Source organism: Syngnathoides biaculeatus, chromosome 2 (assembly GCF_019802595.1).
Source record: "Syngnathoides biaculeatus isolate LvHL_M chromosome 2, ASM1980259v1, whole genome shotgun sequence".
Classification (NCBI taxonomy): domain Eukaryota; kingdom Metazoa; phylum Chordata; class Actinopteri; order Syngnathiformes; family Syngnathidae; genus Syngnathoides; species Syngnathoides biaculeatus.
The window spans coordinates 28,812,030-28,836,070 of NC_084641.1; the positions used below are offsets into that span (position 1 = coordinate 28,812,030).

Genomic DNA, 24,041 nt, shown 5'->3' on the forward strand with positions numbered 1-24,041 from the left:
AAAAATTTGTGCCCGAAGGGGGGCGCACCACCCTTTAAACCCCCCCCCCAGAAGGCAGACATTTTCAGTGTTTTTCCGAATTGGTCATTCTCATCCCTGTTTGTAGATGAACGCAACAGGATAGCGGCACAAAGTTGTTGTTTTTAGACTCGGCGTCAGCTTTCAGAAAGTCAAAAGAAAAAAATGGCATTGTGTCGCCCAAATGTTTCCACGTGGTTTGTAAAATGTTCTGCAGGCGCCGTAGCGCTCTGGTCCTCTTAAGACCCCTAAACTAGATCAAGTAAGTCATGACTCGAATGAAAAGGAGCGCGTGGAGCAGATCCAGCGTGCGCCTCTGTTTCTCGTCTCTCCGTCTTTGACAGACGGCGTTGAGGAGGGAGGAGCTGCCATAACGCATAGGTTACTTCCTTTTAAATCTGCCCGTGCGCGACGGCGATCTTTCAGATCTCCCTCAAACAGGCGCGCTTGCGTTTCATCCTCCAGACGGCTTTCAGACGGTCAAAAAAAGGGGCTGTAGTCTTACGGGACGTGGGCCTCTCATGTCAAAGCAAATCTTTGTTTATCTTTACAGCATGCTGCTTGTACTCGCGTGTTAAAAAAAGAGCAGTCGGCGGAGATTTGTTAGGTGTTGATGAATCGCATTAAAGAAAAAAAAAAAAAAAGATACTTAAAGGAAATATGGCAGGTGATTTACGCGCTGCGACACGATAGCGAGCGGAGCACTTCATGCTGATGTGTTTTACAGGAGAAGAGGCTTCAGTGTCTGTCCTTCTCCAGCGTCAAAGAGAAAGAGTGGCTCATGGAGTCGCTCATTCGCTACATCAAAGTGATCGGCGGCCCGCCAGGCCGAGAAGGCCTTCTGGTGGGCTTGAAAAACGGCGCTGTGAGTATTTTCAGAGACGTTTTTTTTTTTTTAAAGACAAAAAAGAAAAAAAGAACCAGTCGACATGGTTTTCCAAGATCATTTATGACATCATCATCAAACATGTATTGCGGTTACCACCTTTGCAATCATTCGAAATTTCTTCCTCCCTAATCACTACGATGGGATTTTTTTTTTTGTGGAAGTCCAGAAGTTGAAGGGACCAATCCATGCAAGACTCATTTTTTGGGAAATCTGTCCCGTTTCCTAGTAAAAGTCATGCATATTAATATTAATACGAATGAATTTCTCGTAGATCCTGAAGATTTTCGTCGACAACCCGTTTCCCATCACGTTGCTGAAGTTGTCGACGTCGGTGCGATGCCTGGACATGAGCGCCTCGCGGAAGAAGCTGGCGGCGGTGGACGAGCACAATACTCTCCTGGTCTACGACATTAACAGCAAAGAGCTGCTTTTTCAGGTCGGCGAGCAGCCCATTGGTTGATCTGCATTCTCGTTTGGTGGAGATGCATACGTTGCATCTAAAAGTGTACACACCCCTGTTCAATTGCCAGGATTTTGTGATGTTTAAAAAAAAGGGGGGGTGGGGGGGGACTAAGATACAGTGAAGAAAATAAGTATTTGAACACCCTGCTATATTGCAAGTTCTCCCACTGAGAAATCATGGAGGGGTCTGAAATTTTCATCGTAGGTGCATGGCCACTGTGAGCGTGTCCGTCTCAAGTTTCCCCATGACCATTTGGATGATGCAGAGGAGTCATGGGAGAAGGTTTTGTGGTCAGATGAGACCAAAATTGAACTTTTTGGTCATAATTCCACTAACCGTGTTTGGAGGAAGACAAGTGATGAGTTCCATCCCAAGAACACCATCCCTACTGTGAAGCATAAGGGTGGTAGCATCATGTTTTGTGGGTGTTTTTCCTGTACGTGGGACAGGACGACTGCACTGTATTAAGGAGAGGATGACCGCGGGCATGTATTGTGAGATTTTGGGGAACAACCTCTTTCCCTGAAGATGGGTCGTGGCCGGGTCTTTCAACATGACAATGACCCGAAGCACAAAGCCAGGAAAACCAAGGAATGGCTCCGTAAGAAGCATATCAAGGTTCTCGTGTGGCCGAGCCAGTCTCCAGACCTAAACCCAATAGAAAATCTTTGGAGGGAGTTGAAACTCCATGTTGCTTAGCGACAGCCCAGAAACTGGTCTGATCCAGAGAAGATCTGTGTGGAGGAGTGGGCCAAAATCCCTCCTGCAGTTTGTGCAAACCTGGTGAACAACTACACGAAATGTTTGACCTCAGTAATTGCAAACAAAGGCTACTCTACCAAATAGTAACATTGTTTTTTTTTTTTCAGGTGTTCAAATACTTATTTGCAGCTGTATCCCACCAATAGATAGTTTAAAAAAAATCATATCGTGTGATTTTTTTTTTTTTTTTTTTTTTTTCTTTTAAGATCTCTCTCGCAGTGGACATGCACCTACGATGAAAGTTTAAGATCCCTCCATGATTTCTAAGTGGGAGAATTTGCAATTTTTTTGCTGTGATTTTCTATACAATTTCTACAGAACAAAAATATTTCCATAGATATTCTGTAGGACTCGGGTCCTAAAGTTCTGTAGTTCTTTAGAAAACTTCTATAGAACATTTTTAGCAGGGAAGTAACCCTTCCTGGTGGCACAGAGTCATTTTCAGACAACGAATTGTAGCAACTATTGAAAATGTGATGACTTTACATTTCAAATTCAAATCCTGTTTTCTGTGGCATTTCAAATTCAAATCATTGTGGCACTAATTTACTTCCATATTAAAGGGTATGCAACCACGTCATCCGACTTTATTTATTAATTTCGTTTTTGTTTTTTCGATAGCGTTGTATAGCTTATGGTGACATTAAATGGGGAAAGATTTGAAATGATTTGTATTGGTGTCATATTTTGATGTGGAAAAAATACACAATTCGAACAAGGGTGTGTAGACTTTTTATATACGTTACATTTGTAACAGAACAAGCAATTATTACTATTATTATTATTTATTTATTTATTTATTTTTTGCTTTCTCTGCAGGAACCAAATGCTAACAGCGTGGCGTGGAACACTCAATGCGAGGTGATGCTGTGCTTCTCCGGCAACGGCTACCTGAACATCAAGGCCAGCAACTTCCCCGTACACCAGCAGAAGATGCAAGGCTTCATGGTGGGCTTCAACGGCTCCAAAATCTTCTGTCTTCACGTCTACTCTATGTCTGCCGTGGAGGTACCTCAGGTACGTGTATCAGTGCGGGACGAATAACAGATAGCCAAAACTGTCCCTGTAACGGGGTTATTTTAAGAATCGTATCCAATGAGAACCACCACGTTCGTTTTCTTGATTCCACGTAGCGAGCGCGAGGCATTTACATTCCCTTCCTTCCGCTTTTGAATGTGCTCTCCCAGTCTGCGCCCATGTACCAGTACCTGGAGAGGAAGATGTTCAAGGAGGCCCACCAAATCGCCTGTTTAGGTGTGACGGACAGCGATTGGCGGGATTTGGCTACGGAAGCCCTGGAAGGCCTCGATTTTGACATTGCCAAGAAGGCGAGTGACACGCGCACAATGTATATGCATTTTATTGAATACCTAAGATAGCGGTTCTCAAACGTTTTGGGTCACAGGAGAGATTTTTCAACGACCCCACCAGATTATTTATATATTTATTTATTTTGGACTATTTCAACATTAATATTCATGACCTGTATAATAACAAAAGGGCTTTTAATATCATGGTTGCTAGCTGATGCGCGCTGCTTCCAATATGAACACAGCTAGGAATTGTGAATTGAGTGACTTTTTTGAAAGCTCTACTGAATATTGTTTAAAAAAAAAAAAGCAAAATAAAGAGTTAGCAACTTTAATTCTTGCTAGGAAGTGTACAAAATGAGTGGAACGATCTTTCTTTTGTGTTGTGGGTAACGGGAAAGAAGCCCAGTGAAAGGTGAAGTCAATGTTATTGAACAGACACGGTGCCAATTTATATGTTATATGTTTACTCTTGTTGGAAATATTTTTTTTTTTTTTTTTTACATTCACGTGTCTCGGGTCCCCCATATGTAAAAAAACAAAACAAAAACGATACTACATAATTGGAAATAATTTTGCAGACGCCCTATGTACAGCTAGAGGACCCCAAGGAATCCCCGGAGCCCAGTTTGAGAACCAGTAATATAAACAGTGTGTCCGTTTAGTGTTTTGAGGCACAACATCTAAATCAGCCCTGTTCCACTTTCCAGGCCTTTATTAGAATACAGGACCTTCGCTATCTGGAGCTCATCAACAGTATTGAGGTAAAAAGTCAAATCATTTGCTCAAAGTCATGTTTGCTCTTTGGTAATTTTTCAGTTTGTGCTTTTGCCAAAGTTGATGTTGTCACAAGTAAAACTAGCAAAAAGAAACACATGAACGCGAGGAAGCCCAATTTATTTTCTCTCCAATGTAAAGTGCATGAACTTTTAGCAGCTAATGCGGAATTCTTAGCGAAATTAATTTTCTGTATCGAATCAGATGCCGTGCACTGGAAAAGTTGAACGGACTTGAAAGAGCGAGTTCAAGCGCGCGTCTCTTCAAAGGACAAAATCCACGCGAAATGCGTTGTCCGATTTGCAGGCCAGGAAGAAGCGGGGCGAGAGCGACGACGACTCGTTCCTGGCAGACATTTACGCCTACCAGGGGAAATTCCACGAGGCGGCCAAGCTGTACAAGCGGACCGGCCAGGAACCCAAGGCTTTGAGCATGTACACCGACCTGCGCATGTTCGATTACGCCAAGGTGAGCAAATCACTGACTCACCTAAAAGCAGAGCAACGCAAATTTATTTGTATAGCGCATTTCACACACGAGGTAGCTCAATGTGCTTTACATGATTAAAGCCATTTGAAAAGAAAGCGATTAAACATTTAAAACAGGATAAAAACAATAAAAAAGACAATTAAAACTGCATACAGTGCAAGTAATATGATCAAAAAGTGGATATATTCTAAAAAGCACGAGGAAAAAAAAAAGAAGAGTTTTCAACCTGGATTTAAAAACATTCCCACTTGGGGCTGAACTCACCTCTCTTGGCAATTTATTCCGTTTGTGTGCAGCATAATAGCTAAATGCAAAACTTCAAAATCCGTTCTAAAGCTGACTGGAAGCCAGTGCAAGGACTGTAGGATTGGCGTTATATGCTCTGACCGCTTTGTTTTGGTCAGAACGCCAGCTGCAGCTGTTTAATCCTCTTTTTGGGGAGTCCAGTCTAAAGACCATTACAATCGTCAAGTCTACTTGAGAATAAAGCATGGATGAGCTTTTCCTGGTCTGCTTGTCACATACAAGACTTCACTCCAGATATGTTTTTCAGATGGTAGAAGGCAGTTTTTGTGATTGATTTGACGTGATTGTCGAAAGTCAGGTCGGAATCAATCAGAACAACAAGGTTTCGGACTAGTCCAGGTGTTTAGTAACAGCAATTCTCTGTTCTTTACTGGCAAAAACAATTGTCTGTTTTTTTTGTGATTTAGTTGAAGAAAAGTTTGGCTCATCCAGTTACTTATCTGATTCAGACAGTGGCACAATACCTCAATTGAACTGTAGTCATCTGGAGACACTTCTAGTTACAACTGCGTGTCATCTGCATGGCTATGGTAGTCAAAATTAAAGTTTTGAAGAGGTAGCATATACAGTCTGAACAGGAGAGGTCCCAGAACTGACCCTTGAGGGACCCCATAGAGACCAGGCACCTCCAATGGTCACAAAGTAGCTCCTTTTCCTCCGGGTAGGACCTAAACCATTTCAGGACCGTTCCATTGAAAAGGCAAAGATGCAAGCTGATGTTTATGTTACGATGTATGCCCGCATGTCCCGTTTTGCCACGTTAAAGCTCGTTCTACAGCCCGTCGTCTCCCGCGTAAATCACGCGAACAGTACGTGGCGTGCTCGCGGCATTCTTTTTACGCACGTATTCTTTCTTTACACAACGCCAACTTCCACACCCAGTTAGAGATGCAAATGGAGCATCTGCTTTTACATCAATTCTTTGGAAGTCGGTTGGAGTTGGGGGTCGGGGGGGGCCGAGTGCTTTTTTTTTTAACGTTTACATGTATGTGAAAACTTTGATTATCGGCAGGACTTTTGTGTCGGGCGAAGCAGATGACCGAGGGCTGACTCGCTTGCGTGTGTATTTGCGTGTCAGATTTTGATGTGCGTTTGATGTAGCTGCTGTATATTTATGCGGCCGCGCCGCCATCTGCTCCCCGAGGCTGTATGTTTTAGTTAGGACGGACGCCGGAACCGGAGTGCCCCTCCGCCCACCTCCTGTCTCGAGACTTGACCTTCAAGTGTCAGTCACGAGAGGGCCGAAGCGTCGAGTTTCACGTTGCCAATTTTCTCACGGCTTTTTTGGGTCGCCTGCATCGAAATGACAACAAGCATCTTTGTGTGTTCCTTTGCGCTTGGAAGGACTACGTCGGGGCGGCAGACCCGACGACTTCTCGCATCCTGATGGCAAAGCAGGCCGACTGGGCCAAGTGTAGCAAGGAACCCCAGGCGGCGGCGGAGATGTACATCTCAGCCGGGGAAAACCTGAAAGCCATCGACGTTTTGGGAGAGCACGGCTGGGCGGACATGTAAGTGTCTTTTGAGATTTGGTGTTGCGCAAAACACGTGAAACGTTTCCCCAGAAAGCGAGAGAGGGCAGCCCCTCGGTCGCGCCCATGAATAATTCCTGCGAGTCGAGGATCGTCGAATCGGGTAAAGGTCGCCGCGACCCCTGCAAATCAGGCTTTCGGTCCTGTCAGTGCGACGTCTCGGCGCGGTCTTGAAGGAATTCTTTTCCTTTGATGCAAATGTTGATTTGCGCTCAAGAATGAGCCGAATAGAATTTGGCCGTCAGAGGTTAAAATCGGTAGCTGTGCTGTAAATATGTTTTTTGGCTATTTAAAAAAAAAACTTCTCAAAAATGATGGCATATTAAATCCAAAAGACTCAACCATGACCCACAGTGCAACATCATTATTTTCTAAGCACGCAGAAAAAATAAATAAAACACCAATAGCCGTGAATCAGTGCCAGCTCACTCCGAGCTTGAGGGGGGAGGCCTTTGAACAACATCCATGAGAGGACATGGGTGGGATGGCGTCACGTGACAAAGTTCTCCATCAGCCCTTTTCAGTACTTGCATTAAGACCAAATACCGTATTTTCTGCACAATAAGGCACACCTTCAATGACTGGCCTATTTTGAAACTTTTTTCATATACAAGGCGCATAGAATAGACGCGGCTGTCGAGGCCGGGGTAACGTTATGCATCCATTAGTTGGGCTGCGCTAAAGGCTCAGTATTGATCCATATATAAGGCGCACCTGATTATAAGGCGCACCTTCAATGACTGGCCGTTTTTAAACTTTTTTTACATACAAGGCGCACCGCATTATAAGGCGCATTGAATAGACGCGGCTGTCGAGGCCGGGGTAACGTTATGCATCCATTAGTTGGGCTGCGCTAAAGGCTCAGTATTGATCCATATATAAGGCGCACCTGATTATAAGGCGCACCTTCAATGACTGGCCTATTTTGAAACTTTTTTCATATACAAGGCGCATAGAATAGACGCGGCTGTCGAGGCCGGGGTAACGTTATGCATCCATTAGCTGGGCAAAAGGCTCAATTTTGATCCATATATAAGGCGCACCGTCAGCTTTTTTTGAGAAAATCAAAGGCTCTTGGGTGCGCCTTATAGTGCGGAAAATATGATACTTCCACATTTTCACCATTTATGTTGCATCCAGTGAGTACATTGTGAGACACTCTGGACAGACATGGTTGGAAACTTCAAGTGAAGGGAAGATCTATTTATAGGCATACAGACATATATTTACTTACGATAATGATATTTTATCTTATGAGAGACTCACCACTTTGTAAAAGTATCACAATATGATAATGGGTCATGCTCCAATTTAGATTCATCCCACCTCTCTCTGTCTCTCTGACTCTTTTTTTTTTTTTTTTTTTTTTTTTTTGTCAAAACCAACAGTACATTAGCCATTATACCTTTTTTGCTCCGGGTTTATCTTTCCATTAGCTTTCACGCATCTCCACAGAGCACAGCAAATTGAAGTGTTTCAATATGTAGGTTGGTCCCATCAGGTTGGCTTGGCGGGTCGTCGTCATGGCACCGTCGCAGAGACGATCCCGGTCGTTTTTCCACAACCCTTAAACGTTGTTGTGCGTATTTGTACACAACCCCCCCCCCCCCACTCACCCACATCCTCTTCTCCTATTTCCACCTTTCATCCAGGCTGATCGACTTGGCTCGTAAGCTGGACAAGGCTGAACGCGAACCGCTGGCGAAATGCGCTTTCTATTTTAAGAAGCTGAAGCACCACGGCTATGCCTCTGAGACTTATTCCAAGATGGGGGACTTGCAGGCCTTGGTGCAGCTGCATGTGGAAACCCAGCATTGGGATGAGGTTGGACACTTTTCTTCTCACCCACTGAGCCCATCATTGCATATACAAACCAGTCGACTATGTCAGCCACATAAGGGAACACAGTGAGAACTGTATGGTGCTCTTAAAATGGAAGATGAATTTGAATAATGTAAGCCTAACGGACCTTTCCGACTTGCAATCTGAAGCTCCGCCGCCTTAGTTACAGTTGCCACGTCCCACAAGCTTCCAAAATGGCGACCGAACAGAACAGGTTTGAAGTCGATTCTCTAACGCGTATTCCTGATAATGTTGGGCTATTTTTTTTTTTTTTTTGCCAAATGCGTCAGACTTGTCCAGGAGAGTTCTCCAGAGAGGTCTCAACTATTTCACGCAAGGATATGTACACGGAATTAAGATTTTGGACAGAGCAGGACGCGATGTCACAGTTGCAGCGAAAACGTTGGCGATCGATGCAAAAAAAGTTTGATGGCTCACAAACTTCATATTAAAATCCAACAGGATAAAATGGTGGAATCGTACTGCGCATGTAAAGCAGGGTGAGTACTTTTTACTTGGAAAGATTTCCGAGTAATATCATTGAACTCAGTTAGTACCGTAGTCACCAGACTCGGCTCGTAATCGAACCCAGTGCTCTATCTTAAAAGTCCGATGTGATACAAATGGGCAAATAGACGTTTCTCTTGCATGACATGGCGCATTTACGTATCAGTAACCTGACTCTGCAGCACAAAACGTGACACACCTCATTCAGTGATACACTAACAAAGTGACAGTTGTTCTCCAGCCTTGTGTTTGTTGATATTGTTCACATTTAGTTGTACGTGCGCTCTTCCGCAAGCCTTAATCCATCCTGGACACTTGGTCAAGTGTATTTTAGGCTTTGGATAATGAATCAATTGGGCCCCTTGTAACCTAGCAGGATATGCTAGGTAGCGCATCTGAGGACCATTTTCTTCGTAACTTTAACTTTTCCAAGAGCACACTACTGAAAACCAGGATTGCTTGTGGGACAACATGGCCGCAGGGGCGTGTCAAGCTAGGGGTTAAGACAACGCGGCTATCTGATTGGCTGTTATTGTACGAGTGTTTGACAGGTCGGAAAGGTCCATTACCTTACAAGCACCTACAAAGTTAGAGTAGTCATCCGTCTTGGGTTTTTAGGACTCCGTGGTCAAGTCATGATTTTAAAAAGCCCAAAAGATTGTAGCACAACCTGATGAGGATAATCTCCCAGCTCCATTGCGCATTGTCATATTTCACAATCGGTGTGCGCGATGCCGCTGAGACCTGACAAAACTGTTGTAGTTCGTTTCATGTGATTTGCGTGCTGAAACAGGGAGCCAAAAACAAAATTGAATTGATCCCATTCATATATACAGTAATATAAAATTTGATCCTCAGCCGCAAAAAGGAAGGAACTCTAATCACAGCTCTGTTTTTACATCTTTTACCTGACAGTCATACTTGGACTCACTTCCCCGGAACAGCTGCTCTCTGTTAAACTGTGTGGTTTTTCCTGATTTGTGTTTCCTTGCGAGCTCGTGACGTGACTTAGTTGCTGTCAGTACTTACATGTGTACTGCGTTCGTCCTCCTCAATCATTCGACCCAAGCGGTGCAGTTGCGCTTCTAATTGAGCATGAAGTCCACTTACCAGTAATTCCCACACTTTATTCTCAGATAATTATTAATCCCTGCCGCCATGTTTTGACTGCGGGTATTCTGTGCTTCCGCTGCCTTTTTGTCACCGTGTCATATCCGGGAGAAAATGTTTTGTCCTTTTTTTTTTTTTTTTTTTTTTTTCCCACAGGCGTTCTCGCTGGCAGAGAAGCATCCCCAGTTTAAAAATGACGTGTTTGTCCCTTACGCTCAATGGCTGGCTGAGAACGACCGATTCGAGGAGGCACAAAAAGGTGAGTTTGTGCGTCCCCTCATTCATGGTCAATAGGAATTTTTGTAACTCCCTCTCAAGGCATTTGCGTTGGAGAAGAACCAGGAAGTGACGGTTTTTGCAGTAGCGGAGTCAAGTGTTGATATTGGTTGATACCTATTGTACCGGCAAGAAATTAGCTGTTTTTTTTTCTGCGTGTTAGCCAAAATGCCGGCTAGTTGTATTGCTGGATTTTCCTCAAAGACTCGGGAGGACGGATTCACTCTTAACACATTTCCAAAAGACCCGGTTCGTTGTGAAAAATGGATTGCACGGGTGCAAAGGATGAGAGCTTTGTGGGTTCTCGATTCTTAAAAAAAAAAAATAAATAATAATAATAATAGTTGGGAGTGGGGACTAATTTGTCTCACAATTCATAGCATATGTTACCGGTGAATTTAGAATAAATCCCCCTAGGTCAAACCATATAAAATATAAATATAAAAAAATATAACAAAGCACTTGTATTGCGTTTAAGACAATTTAACCCTCTCTGGACCAAATAAAATTTTGCAGAGAGAAAAATCTGATACTTTCAGAAAATGATACTCTGGACTTAAAATTTTCGATTAAACCTGTTGCAAATTTGCAACCCCTGCCCGGAAAGGGTTAATCACACATAATACAAGACAAACGACGTATAGCCGCCAAATTCGAAGAAATGTTATTTCCAGCGAATGTTCCACGAAGGCAGTGTGGCCGTTGGCTCCCTTCCGCCACCGGCCACCGGTGTCTGGGCACCCCTGACATACTTACTTCGCCCGGCATGGGCTCTCCTGAGTACGCTACATACACAAGACTTGTAAAAGAGTTGGGAAATCGAACAATTATAGGCCTGTCATTTGAAATATTTCAATGGGTTCAAGTCTGTTGTTAATTAGAAGTGATCCGCGTATCATCTAAACATGGCTCGAAACGATTGGGTAATATCGCCTTGGTCACTCCACTCGATTGTGAGGTGTTCTTCGAAAAGAGCTTCCGTGTCAGAAGGGGGGGTCAGAAAAATCCGAAAATCTCTTGATCAACTCCCGTAGCAGGTGCCACTACGTTTTTTTTTTTTCCCCCCAGTGTGACGTCTGCTGATGACACAGCAGGCAGTATGGTCGCCACCGGGATGTCGAGTGAGACTTCCGCAACTTTGTGCATGGATGACAAACTCTCTGTTCATTTTTATTTTTTCGTATAGACATTGAATGAAGACGGTGAATAATATTATGTAGTTTTCATAACTGTATCTGGTTCAAACTGTATATTAGGGTGTCAGTTGCACTTGAAATCTCTTTCCGTATGTTTCTTTTTGTAGCAGTTTACCGTGAAACAGACACTACACACATACACTTAAAAGGTCACAAGCAGCTCTGGACAGTTTTCAAGACTTTGTGCAAAATATTGTGCATCCATCGACTGGAAAACATGATCCTCTTTGCCGTAGCTGAGCTCAAGAGAGCCGCGCCGCCTGGTAGCCGAACGGTGTTTATGGCTGTTTCTAATCACCGGGCCTCGGCGCTGATGATGATTACCGACAGTATCCATCGTTGTAATCAGCTCGCAGATATGTAATTCTGAACGCAGCGCGCATATTTTTTCTTGCTGCACTGTCTCAGTGGTGGGATGCATGTACTTGCCTGAACAGGTCTGATTGTCGCGGAGCCCGCTGACATTCCTGCGCTTTGCATTTTGTTGATTTTTGTATATTTTAGCGAGGAAGCCAGGCCGGTTTGTTTTAAGTGCCGACTGTAATTGAGCCCCGCACCTCTGGTCTGTTTCCTCGCTGCCGGAAAAGTTCACACGGTCGGGCCCCGTGTTTGAAGCGTCTCGTCACTTTTCACATTTTCTTTTACGCCACTCGGCCAAAATTCAAGTCATGCACGTTACATCACATTTGGTTGCTTCTAACTGTGTGTTTATGTTTGCTCATTTCCTCAGTGTGGCATTGTTTCAACAAGTGTATCAAATGTCAAAACATTTGGTATTGACTGTTGGAGGTTTGGCCTTTTTCTCCGGTTAGTCCCCGATATTCATAATCGGAATCAGCTTTATCCGCTTTCTTGAATGACCCGTCGATGCGTAGCAATGAAGTGTCATGCTCCCGGAACACCTCTTCAACTATTTGAGACAAGTGGATGCTCGACGTTGTCGTCTTAGCGGTTCTTTAACCTTTTGAGGGAGGCGTTTTTCAAGGAACCAATCATAATCCTAACGTCGATGTTGTGGACAGTTGGTGTGAGAGAGGAAGATGCACTAGATGGGCTTAGTTGGAAAAAGATGACGCGCTGTGGCGACCCCTAATCGGCTTAACGTAACGACTTAAAATCTTGCCTATTTTTGAGAGAAAAATCCTCGTTTTTTTGGTAGTAATTAATTTTTTTCAAGAAAAAAGTTATCTCTTCAAAGATTTTTTTTTTTAATGTGAAAAGTGGTAGTTTTATGTGAATGTTATTTTCTGACATAAGACAATATTCTTATAAAAAAAAAAAAAAGGGCTTTTGTTCCTCAAATATAAACCGGACTTTAATCCTATGGAATATGTCACAAACATATCAGATCTTATAATCAGCCCTAAACCAAGGTATTGATGACTCTTTTTTTTCCTTTTTAATGCATAGTATTGCCCTGCACGTTGGCATTTCGAGAGTTGCAGTTGTTTAAATGATATAACACAATTATTATATGATTTAATCTATTTATTTATCATAATGTTATTATTTATTATTATACTATATATTTGTCATTTTATACATTTATTATATGGTGTTATTTATTTATTTAATTGTTATATAATGATTATTACCTAATAATTATTGCAACATTTTTCGGGATCCCCAAGCCAGGGCTTGCGGACCCCTAGTGGTCCCTGGACCCCAGTTTGGAAACCCCTTACTTAGGCATGTATGCCCTTGCCATCAGGGAAGTAAAAAGGCATTGATGGAAACACCTGATCACTCGGTTGTAGTCAGTTTTGGGACTCATTTAGCTCACATGAGGTTTTTATCCATTTTTATTTTTCCCCTACACCGCCGTCATGCGTTTATGAACCTTAGACTTTTTTTTTTTTTTTTTTTCCATGCGCCTCAAGGTAGGACGGGACCGATCACTGTATGTCAAATCTATCTGAATTTTTTTTTTTTTTTTTTTTGGAGTACGTGTTCGCATTCTTCTGGCGTAGTTTTTTCCCCCAAATTGCGTTCAACTGTTAAATAACTGACATCAATATTTCTGGACCCCCAGCTGTGGTTTTTCCGGGCAGGATTGCCGGTGGGCTCCGGTTCCTAAAGCTGCTTCTGATTACCGTCCGACAGCCAGCAGCACGAACAATAGCACGCACATGTTTGGGGGCTGTCGAGTGCTTTTTCCTTTTCCAAATTCCTTTGCACCGACACGGGATTATCGCTGGCACCCGCGCCGCAAAACAACTCAAAACGGTCGTTTTCGCCGATTCCCCCACGTTTTCCCAAATTAGATCATTTAGACGTAGTCGCGCTCGATAAGCGGTAACAATCCACTCTCCCGTCATTCCCTAGCATTTCACAAGGCCGGGCAGCAGAACGAAGCTGTCAGAGTCCTGGAGCAGCTCACCCAGAACGCGGTCGTGGAGAGGAGGTTTGACGACGCCGGCTATTATTACTGGATGCTGTCCATGCAGTGTCTCGACATCGCCAGAGGTGAGGCTTAATGTACCGACCGACCGCACGGTCGCATCTCCGCTTCGATCTCTCTGTGACGTGTGCGTTCGTCGACAACAGAGGACGAACTCCAGCGAGATGAAATGCTGAAAAAGTTTGACCATTTCCAGACGCTCGCAGAGCTCTACCACGTCTACCACCCCATTCAGCGCTACACAGTAAGAACACACAGCACCGCTTGATTGGCAGCCACGGTAAAGTCCCCGTAAAGTGAAAATAAAAAACGATTTTATGGATTTGCAACGCCACAGAGGAGTTTTGTGAACAAGCCTGCCAAGTTTGAAATATATATATATATAAATGAATCCGCAATTGATCACGAGGTGAAAACGGGCCTCCGCAGTCGCCTGCAAGGAGAAGGCCCGGCTGTCTGCTTGAAAATATCTTTTAATATTAATGATCCAGCGGACTTAAATTTTGAAAAGGCTTTGGTTTTTGGTTTTTGGTTTTTTTTTATCCAGGAAGACGTGTAAAATTCAATGCATCCAATTCAAGGATGCAAATCGCAAGAAAATATTATATTTGTTACTTCTTTTGATATTAGGTCACCGAGCTTATATCTTAAGTATTTTAATTGATTTAAATTTCATTAATATTATTTGTTTTTTTATATTTTACTTTTTTAAAAATATATTTCTAAGTTAGGTATTTTATTTTATTTTTTTGAACAAGAGTTATTAATACACGACATCCCTGGAATGTTATTGGACTGCATCAGTTGCGTAAAGCGCAACAGTCCAAAAGTCATCCTGATCTTTGCGCAGATCTGATCTGCAACGCCAGGAAATGTTTGGATGAGGTCAAGGGTCAACCAGTTATGAGAACATTGTGATATCCAAGGGTTGAGAATGTTTTCATTTTATCCATCCATTTTCTTTGCCGCTTATCCTCACGAGGATTGCAGGCCGTGCCGGAGCCTATCCCAGTTGTCAACTGTACACCCTGAACCGGCTGCCAGCCAATCGCAGGGGACATGGAGACAAACAGCTGCACTCACAATCACACCTATGGGCAATTTAGTGTCCAATTAATGTTTTTGCATGTTTTTGGGGATGTGGGAGGAAACCGGAGTGCCCAACCGGAGAAAAGCCACACGGGCACGGGGGGAGGACATGCAAACTCCACACAGGCGGGGCCGGGATCGAACCCGGGTCCTCAGAACTGTGGGGCCAACGCTTAACCAGCTGATCCACCGTGTCAGCTCTAACTCCTCCCACATTACCAAAATATGCTTCTTTAGGTTGATTGTCCGAGTTTAAATTGTTCATCGGTGTGAATATGCCCTGGAGCAGTTATAGGTACACCGCGCCACTCGCCTCACAAGGGGCAGGAATAGGTTCCAGCTGGCGAGTGAACCCTACTGAGGATAAGCGGTGGAGAAAGTAGATGGATTTGAAATGAAATTATCAAAACATAATTGTTTGAGCGGACGTTTGGAGGTGGCAACACATTTTCGGACCAATTTCTGGAGGGTTCACATACTTTTTCCCTCCCGCTGTCATCAAAAGTCAACAATATCCTCTTCGATCGGATTCCATGACTTTCTCGTGGGAGTGTGTATTACATGGATGAATAACGCTGATCTTTTTGTGCAAAAAGTTCATATTTTGCCACGCGTCCGAGCCCGGCGGTTGATGGCGATGGCGACGACGACGCGCCTGTGCCTCTTCCAACATCTGACAGGCGGCCTGTCTTGCGTCGCCGCTTGTCGTAAAAGCTTTCTGCTCGGCTCGCATTAGCGCGATGATTTGAGCCAGTGACCTCATCCTTGTACTCGGCCTTAGCGATAAAGTGAATACCAGAGACTTGCATCTTTCATTTGCTGTCCCGTTTTGTTTCTGTCTTTAGGATGAACCCTTCAGTTCCCTCATGCCAGAGACGCTGTTCAACATCTGCAGGTTCCTTCTGAGCAACCTGCCCAAGGACAACCCACCCCCGGGCATCTTTAAAGTGTATCCTTCCTTTTAGGAAAGTACTGGAGTCCTTTTTTTTTTTTTTTTGAAATAGCTGGACAGATGATTGCTAGAGTGCTAATGCTTCATGATAATGATGATGAGCGTGGTATGCAGATGCCAAGCGCTGGCCTTTTTTTTTTTTTTTTTGTCCAAAACAAAAGATTTAATAACGGAGACTCGGCTGGGTACCAAACGCCCACCAGAAACAATATGCGCTAATTTGAATCCATTCCCAAAAAGATTTCAGACGATTCATACGCTCAACCGTAGATACACCTGCACCCTTCTGAACAACATAAACACTGCATTCAAAATGATGCTTTTACAAATATAATAACGTCCAAGTCAAAGTAGTATTCATCGGAAAATGTCTTATTGTGGTTCTGATGTTCACTTGTTTCAAACTGCATCTTATTTCGCTGCAACACCTCTCAGTTTAATATACCGTAATTCTTAATGCCGATAGATCAATAGAAATTAAATTGTCATAGGAGAAATATTCACATGTTCACTTAAAAGTAAAAAACAAAGAGAAAATTGAAGGAGGATTGCAACACATTTAAATTGATAAATTCAATTTTAGCATTGTCTATATATGCCACAGTAATGTTTGTGCAACTATGTTGTTGAGAAAATATTCATCTAATGTTGTAACGATGAATTATAACACCCCCGATGTGTACAGTGTATGAAATATCTGCTAATCTACAGTGAAGAAAATAAGTATTTGAACCCCCTGCTATATTGCAAGTTCTCCCACTTCGAAATCATGGAGGGGTCTGAAATTTTCATCGGAGGTGCATGTCCACTTGGAGAGAGAACATCTCAACAGAAAAATCCAGAAATCACAATGTATGATTTTTTTTTGTTTGTTTTTTGACAATTTGTCTGATACAGTTGCAAATAAGTATTTGGACACCTGTCTATCAGCTAGAATTCTGACCCACAAAGACCTGTTAGTCCGCCTTTAAAAGTCCGCCTCCACTCCATGTATGATCCTGAATCAGATGCACCTGTGTCATGTCGTTAGCGGGATAAAGACACCTGTCCGCCCCAGACAATCGGTAAGACTCAAACTTGTAACATGGCCGAGACCAAAGAGCTGTCCAAAGACACCAGTGACAAAATTGTACAACTTCACACGGCTGGAAAGGTCTACGGGGAAATTGCAAAGCAGCTTGATGGGGGGAAAAAAGGTCAAAAAAAGGTCATGTTAAGGCCCGTCCTCGGTTTGCCAATGACCATTTGGATGAAGTTTTGTGGTCAGATGAGACCAAAATGGAACTTTTTGGTCATAATTCCACTCACTGTGTTTGGAGGAAGACGAATGATGAGTTCCATCCCAAGAACACCGTCCCTACTGTGAATCACGGGGGTGGTAGCATCATGCTCTTTGTATTTCTGCACATGGGACAGGACGACTGCACTGTATTAAGGAGAGAATGACGGCGGCCGTGTATTGTGACATTTTGGGGAACAACCTCTTTCCCGGAAGATGGGTCCCGGCTGGGTCTTTCAACCTGGCAATGCCCCGAAGCACACAAAAAAAAAACCAGGAAAACCAAGGAGTGACTGCGTAAGAAGCATATCAAGGTTCTGGCGTGGCCTAGCCAGTCTTCAGACCTAAAGCCAATAGAAAATCTTTGGAGGGAGTTGAAACTCCATGTTGCTTAGCGACAGCCCAGAAACTGGTCTGATCCAGAGAAGAGCTGTGTGGAGGAGTGGGCCAAAATCCCTCCTGCAGTGAAGAACTACAGGAAACGTTTGACCTCTGTAATTGCAAAGGCTACTCTACCAAATAGTAACATTGTTTTTTTTTTTTTCCAGGTGTTCAAATACTTATTTGCAGCCGTATCACACAAATAAATCGTACATTTTGATTTCTGGATTTTTCTTTTTGGACGATCTCTCTCGCAGTGGAAAATTTCAGACCCCTCCATGATTTCGAAGTGGGAGAACTTGCAATATAGCAGGGTGTTCAAATACTTTTTTTCTTCACTGTATTCTACAGTCCCATTTGAAGAAGAGTGCAATATGATAGTGTCACTTCAAAGTAGAAGCAGCCTTCTGAACATTGTATTTCTTTTTCAAGTCCAAGCAGCTCCACAGGACTTGCTTCAAGTAAAAATCAACACATGTGCATTTGGCTTACAAATGCATTTCGCTGGAAGAAAGGCGCGACATGCTAAGTTGTATCGCTTGGGCAGCTGCAACGCATTGGGCTGCCATTGCAATGCCTCGAGCTGCAATACAAACAAAGGAGCGTACGCGGAACCTCCGGCTCGCGTCGTCACTCTCGCACCCAAGCCCCGCAAACAAGACGCTCCAATTAGGCCGACGTCGCCTGTCGTGTGCCGTTTGCGTGACATCTCGCCACACGTACAACTGCGGTTTCCTTGACCTGCTTCCAAGTAATACCTTGTACGCGTTGGCCAAGCAAAGTCGAAAACTGGGTGCCTATAAATTGGCCAGACTTTGCTACGAGAAGCTCCAGAAGCTGTACATCCCGTCTCGCTTTCAGGAGTGCATAGAACTGGACAGCCTGACCATTCGAGCCAAACCTTTCCACGACAGCGAGGTGCGTTCCAGGCCTCAACGGCGCATTGAATTCAGCATCAATTTTATTCTTCGTCTCTTTTGCTCTTTTGTCAACATCCGTTTTTTTGTTTTCTTTGGTCTGCGATGAAAAGGAACTGACTGAAGCCTTGATGTGTTACCGCTGCTCCAACAAGCCGCTGTTGAGCAACCAGGGGACGGCGTGCCTCAACTGCAAGCAGCCTTTCATTTATTCGGCCTCATCATACGGTGAGCCGACGTCGTATATGAATGGACACCGCTTTGGCTTCTGAATTGTACGTCGCCGGCAAAGTGGAGCCGTCATTCATTTGTTCCTCAGAGATGTGGCAAACGTTCTACACTTAAAGCCCGATCTCGTGGGTTGAAGGCTCAACGATGACTTTTGATTGTACAGCGATGCCTCGGTTCTCGAGCGCAATCCGTTCCAGAAAACTGTTCGAAAAGTGAATTGTTCGAAAACCGAAGCAATGTCTCCCATTACAATGAATGGAAAAAGTAATAATGCGTTCCAAGCCTAAAAAATTGGCCTTTTTAAAGTATTTTTTCAAATCTTTTCCTGATAATAAACTGCATAGTCGAAGTACATGTATAATTTAATAAACCGCCGGGATAGGCTTCAGCCCGCGTACACAGAAGCGCGTTGCGACTACACGTTAACCTACGTAAACCTCTGTGTGATCGACAGTTTGTTTTCTTTTGGACTCATTTGAAAACAATGCATATTTAATGAAAAAACATCTGTCGGGGAGAGGTTTACCTAAGTTGAACGCGTGGCCGCAACACGCGTCCGTGTACGTGTCCCCCACACTGTCGAGCAGCTCGAGAAGTGAAAATGGTGACATCACGTGCACGAGCTCCATTTGCTCGTAGCTAAATTGATACAAATCACTAAATATTGAAATGGTTTATACGAGTTCAGTGTAAATGTTGGTGCTCTCGTAAAAAGGCCGTCTCTGGAGAGTCGTGTCTGATGTGTTGGATGCAAACTCAGCGCCTCTCTGTACGTGGATCTAACACAGCAATTGGTTCTGTGGGCAGAGGTTCTGCCTCTGGTGCAGTTCTACTTGGAGGACGGCGTCGGTGACGAGGAGGCCGTGTCTCTCATTGACCTGGAAGTTCCTCACACGGAGCAGACGGATTCGCAGTGGCAACATATGGACAACGGTACCCTCAATATTCTTAACACTTCATTCCGGGAGCTTCTTTCCCCGCTCTTACCGATAGAAGGCTCGGCTCGGCTCAGTCGCTCCGAAGAGGCTGCGTAGTCGGCCGCGGCCTGGATTCCGTGGCGATGGTTAAGCCGTCAGCGCTAAGTCATCTTAGCTGTCGAGCTAATAAGGTTAGCCGGGCTCTCGCGTCTCAAATTAATGACACTAACCCTCCGAGAGCCGCGGCCGCGAGGCCGAGCGGTGGGATTAACCTGCATTAGCCAGGCAGACACTCAAGGGCACCGGCCGCTTTCTTGTTGTCGATGACAAACAACTGATGTGGCATTTTCAACACTTAAGCGCTTTACGTCGACGCGGGGATTTTACTATGTATGGGTAATTTACAAGGAAATATCTTGGTCGACAAGACTAAATGGACTGTTTCTTACATACCGCAATTTCCGTCATATAAACCGCGATTTTTTTCACACGGTTTCAACCCTGCGGTTTATGTGGTGATGCGGCTAATTTGTGCAGGTTTTTTTCCCCCAAACAGCCGCAAGGGGGTACTCGAGCGGAAAGAGTGAGACCGGTGGAATATATGTGCCGAGGAAGTGACTTTTACTGGTCCGGCCCTGTTAGCGCTGGCGTGTTACTGCCGTGTGGCAGTGATATTTACCGGTATCTTTGTTTTTTTTCTTTTTACCGGACCTGTTAGCGGAGCGCTACCGTTAGCGTAAGCGCGGCAACGCTCGCGTCAGCATGGTGGCGCTAGCATTGAACTCTCTGTGTATCATCTTCCGTTGTAAATATCTCGTGTTTGAATGTGGGTTTCAATGTGGGCACTTGGGCCTTTTACACAGCTGCGGCGTATGTACGTACCAAATGGTATTTCCTTTACAAATTTAGTGGGTGAGCCTTGCGAATTACGGTAAATAATTAGATGGTAACTTTTCTGTGATTTTTGCCTTTTTACATCGACACAATTGATATGACTCTAAACGTAAGCAAAGAAGAAAAAAAGTATTTGAACACCCTGCTATATCGCAAGTTCTCCCTCTTAGAAATCATGGAGGGGTCTGAAATTTTCATCGTAGGTGCATGTCCACAGTGAGAGAGATCATCTGAAAAGAAAAATCCAGAAATCACAATGTATGATTTTTTTTTTTTTTTTTTTTTTAAACAATTTATTTGTGTGATACAGCTGCAAATAAGTATTTCAACACCTGAGAAAACCACCAGTGTTCATATTTAGTACAGTCGCCTTTGTTTGCAATTACAGAGGTCAAATGTTTCCTGTAGCTGTTCACCAGTTTTGCACACACTGCAGGAGGGATTTTGGCCCACTCCTCCACGCAGATCTTCTCTAGATCAGACCGGTTTCTGGGCTGTCGCTAAGCAACATGGAGTTTCAACTCCCTCCAAAGATTTTCTATTAGGTTTGGGTCTGGAGACTGGCTAGGCCACGCCAGACCCTTTTTATGGTTCTTACGGAGCCACTCCTTGGTGTTCCTGGCTGTGTGTTTCGGGTCATTGTCATGTTGGAAGACCCAGCCAGGACCTATCTTCAATGATCAGAAAGAGGTTGTCCCCCAAAATCTCACAATACATGGCCACGGTCATCCTCTCCTTAATACAGTGCAGTCGTCCTGTCCCATGTGCAGAAAAACACGCCCCCAAAGCATGATGCTACCACCCCCGTGCTTCACAGTAGGGACGGTGTTCTTGGGACGGCAGGGTGTTCAAGTACTTATTTTCTTCACTGTCATAATAAATGAGAGAATGAAAATATTTAGCGTTTCGTGACTGTGTGGAGCTCGTGGATGTCACTGAATGCTTTGCCAGGTCTTCATTGCCGCATTCTTTTGCCTTCCTTTTGGTCTTTAGTCACCCAAAAATCACGACACTAATCTTCATTTTATTTGCCACAAAATATACCTACATCATGAAAAATATGACCGTAAAGTAGATCATTTTGGGGCTCCTAATCTGCATAAAATGTTCCAAATGACAAATGGCCACATTGTCTGTGATGTCAACACACGCTCACTGTGGGGTTTTTTTTTTTTTTGTTTTGTTTTGTTTGTTTTTGAAAGACGCACAGGTCTTAAAAATGGATGACGGTTTGGATGACGCAGAGGAAGACCCGTTCACCCCCAAAATGATCTTTGAGGTAAGAAAGGAGAGATGAGGCGACATAAGGCGGTCGGGCTCGCACCAGCTGGCGAGGTCAAAGGACGAGGCCCGCCCCCCCCCCCCCTCCCCACCGGCCCCCTTTTGAAGGCGGCTTTTGTGGTGCTGCGTGTTTCCCAACAGCAGGGCGGCTCGCACTTCGTCCCCGTCAAAGTGAATCGGTCCGTGCTGCGCTCCATGAGCAGGAGGGACGTCCTGATCAAGCGCTGGCCCGCTCCCCTCAAATGGGAATACTTCCGCTCGTTGCTTCCCGACGTCAGCATCACCATGTGTCCCACCTGCTTCAAGGTACACGGCCAGCAAAAGTACTCGCACGTTACTTGTACTCAATGTCTGATTCAGCGCCTTGAAAGTAAAACTAAAGGAACTACACACACTGAAAGTGCACGAGAAGAATGTTTTTTTGTTTTGATTTTATTTTTTTACTGTCAGTGATATGCAAAATCTGTTTCTCAACATGGAAAGAAGGAAAAAAAGAATGTCACATCAAAGAGATTGCCTATTAATTTTCATAGTGCTCGTACTGAGAAGAAAAGGAGAAAAAAAATGTGTATACGCTATGATTTTTTTTTTTTTTCCCTATGGCTTCTTTGCTCATGTTGTCAACTGACTAACAAAAAACGCTAATTGACGAAGGAGAAGAACTTGAAAAAAATACACCTTACCTGTATGTTTTTCCTTTTTCCATGTAGATCATTTTTTGAAGCTGGAAGTTCGTTTTTTTTTTTTTTTTTTAGGCTGGCAAAAGACAACATATTCTTCACAAATCGTGAATCACGAACGAGTGCATTTTGTGTACCTCTCTGGCCGTCTTCCCAATTTATTAATCGCCGCAATTTCCCTACTTTACCTGATTATAAGCCTCACCCAGTACATTTTTAAAGGAAAACACATTTTGTACATACATAAGCCGCACGTGCCCATATTGAAACCTAAGATATTTACAAAGAAAGATGGTACATAGAGTTGCAAAGTTTTAATAATATACCTTAGCTTTTCTTTCCAAACATTGTCTGTGACCAGACAGGGCCGGTTTAAAAAAAAAAAAAAAAACATACCGGTAAAAATAACTGAGACGCGGCGGTGACATGGTTCATCCCTCCTGCTTTTATTACCTCGCAAAGCTTTTGCCGTCTGTTTACAATGCTCCAGTTCTTCCCGCCACCGTTTCCAGCGTCTCAACATCGATTCATTGATGCCAGGTTTACGCGTAGCAGCTCCGTTTCCTTCTTTATCGGCCAACTTGAAAGCTGCGTCATTTTTTCTTGCGTTTTCCACGATGAGCGTCTGTCCATGCAAATTTTATTCACGTACAAAGCACAAAATTAAATTAAACTTGCGTCTTCCTCGACACACACATTCCACCTGTCTCACGCCTGCCTTTTTTGCTCTAGCGCCCCTGGTGGCCGTTTGGAAAAACAATGGACGAATTAGCCGCATCATTGCGCAAGCCGCAGGGTTGAAAGTCGCGGCTTATAATCCGGAAATGACGGTACGTTCGTTTGCTTTTCTTGCGCCGGCAGATGTTCCACAGCGAGGACTACGAGCTGCTCGTGCTCCAGCACAACTGCTGTCCGTTCTGCCGGAGGCCCATCGACGAGGCAAACTGATCACGTGCTCCTCTCGACTGCAGATATGTACTTCCCCGTGCATTCCCCTCCACAGTTAGGAAGGAGGACACCTGTAGATGACTCCCGAGTGCACAATTAGTCGGTCATGGGATCAGATGTATTCCAACCATGACTGTATCACTCCTAGCAGAGTGTTAAAAAAAAAATAATAATAATAATAATGTAGACTGAAAGAATTTTTTTTTTTAATCTATTGTGGTATATGTGTGTTTGTTTTTAGCCACCGGACTTGCATTCCTCAGGTTTGTACACTACAGCTGTAGTATATATTGTACAATAGTATGTTATCCGTTATTTAGTCATAAGAACATATTTTTATACGCTTGTCAATAAATGAGACTTTGCCAAAATTTAGCAACAAATGAGTTGTATTCACTAGACAAAGCGAGTTTATGATGAAAAGAAAATCCCCGCATAAAAGCAGAAAGAATGAAACAAAACGGAACGATGACAAAACGCATCAATCATCAAGTGAAAATGAAAGCAACATAATGAAAACAAGGAATGTTTTTGTTATGACAGCAGTGAGGGAAAAATAGTTTTCAGGGCCGATTGAAATGTAGCAACAGTGAT

The 24,041-nt window shown here is 43.8% G+C and overlaps 1 protein-coding gene across 3 annotated transcripts in view; it reads left to right on the plus strand.

Annotated features, from left to right (window-relative positions):
- Window positions 1–23,697, plus strand: part of ift122 (intraflagellar transport 122 homolog (Chlamydomonas)) — a 39,346-nt gene extending 15,649 nt beyond the window's left edge. Inside the window, exons 12-29 of one of the 3 annotated variants that reach the window (XM_061845508.1) lie at window positions 746–883; window positions 1,179–1,343; window positions 2,952–3,149; window positions 3,320–3,460; window positions 4,153–4,206; window positions 4,526–4,687; window positions 6,359–6,525; window positions 8,199–8,370; window positions 10,162–10,264; window positions 13,803–13,943; window positions 14,025–14,122; window positions 15,813–15,916; window positions 18,332–18,497; window positions 18,610–18,724; window positions 19,535–19,660; window positions 21,741–21,817; window positions 21,961–22,125; window positions 23,361–23,589. In XM_061845508.1, the coding sequence (XP_061701492.1) occupies window positions 746–883; window positions 1,179–1,343; window positions 2,952–3,149; window positions 3,320–3,460; window positions 4,153–4,206; window positions 4,526–4,687; window positions 6,359–6,525; window positions 8,199–8,370; window positions 10,162–10,264; window positions 13,803–13,943; window positions 14,025–14,122; window positions 15,813–15,916; window positions 18,332–18,497; window positions 18,610–18,724; window positions 19,535–19,660; window positions 21,741–21,817; window positions 21,961–22,125; window positions 23,361–23,447 (2,379 nt within the window). In that variant the 3' untranslated portion in view covers window positions 23,448–23,589. Of the gene's footprint in view, window positions 1–745; window positions 884–1,178; window positions 1,344–2,951; window positions 3,150–3,319; window positions 3,461–4,152; window positions 4,207–4,525; window positions 4,688–6,358; window positions 6,526–8,198; window positions 8,371–10,161; window positions 10,265–13,802; window positions 13,944–14,024; window positions 14,123–15,812; window positions 15,917–18,331; window positions 18,498–18,609; window positions 18,725–19,534; window positions 19,661–21,740; window positions 21,818–21,960; window positions 22,126–23,360 lie in introns of all 3 variants that reach the window. The other 2 variants (XM_061845518.1, XM_061845525.1) reach the window with 2 other exon arrangements.
- The last annotated feature ends 344 nt before the right edge of the window (window positions 23,698–24,041 follow it).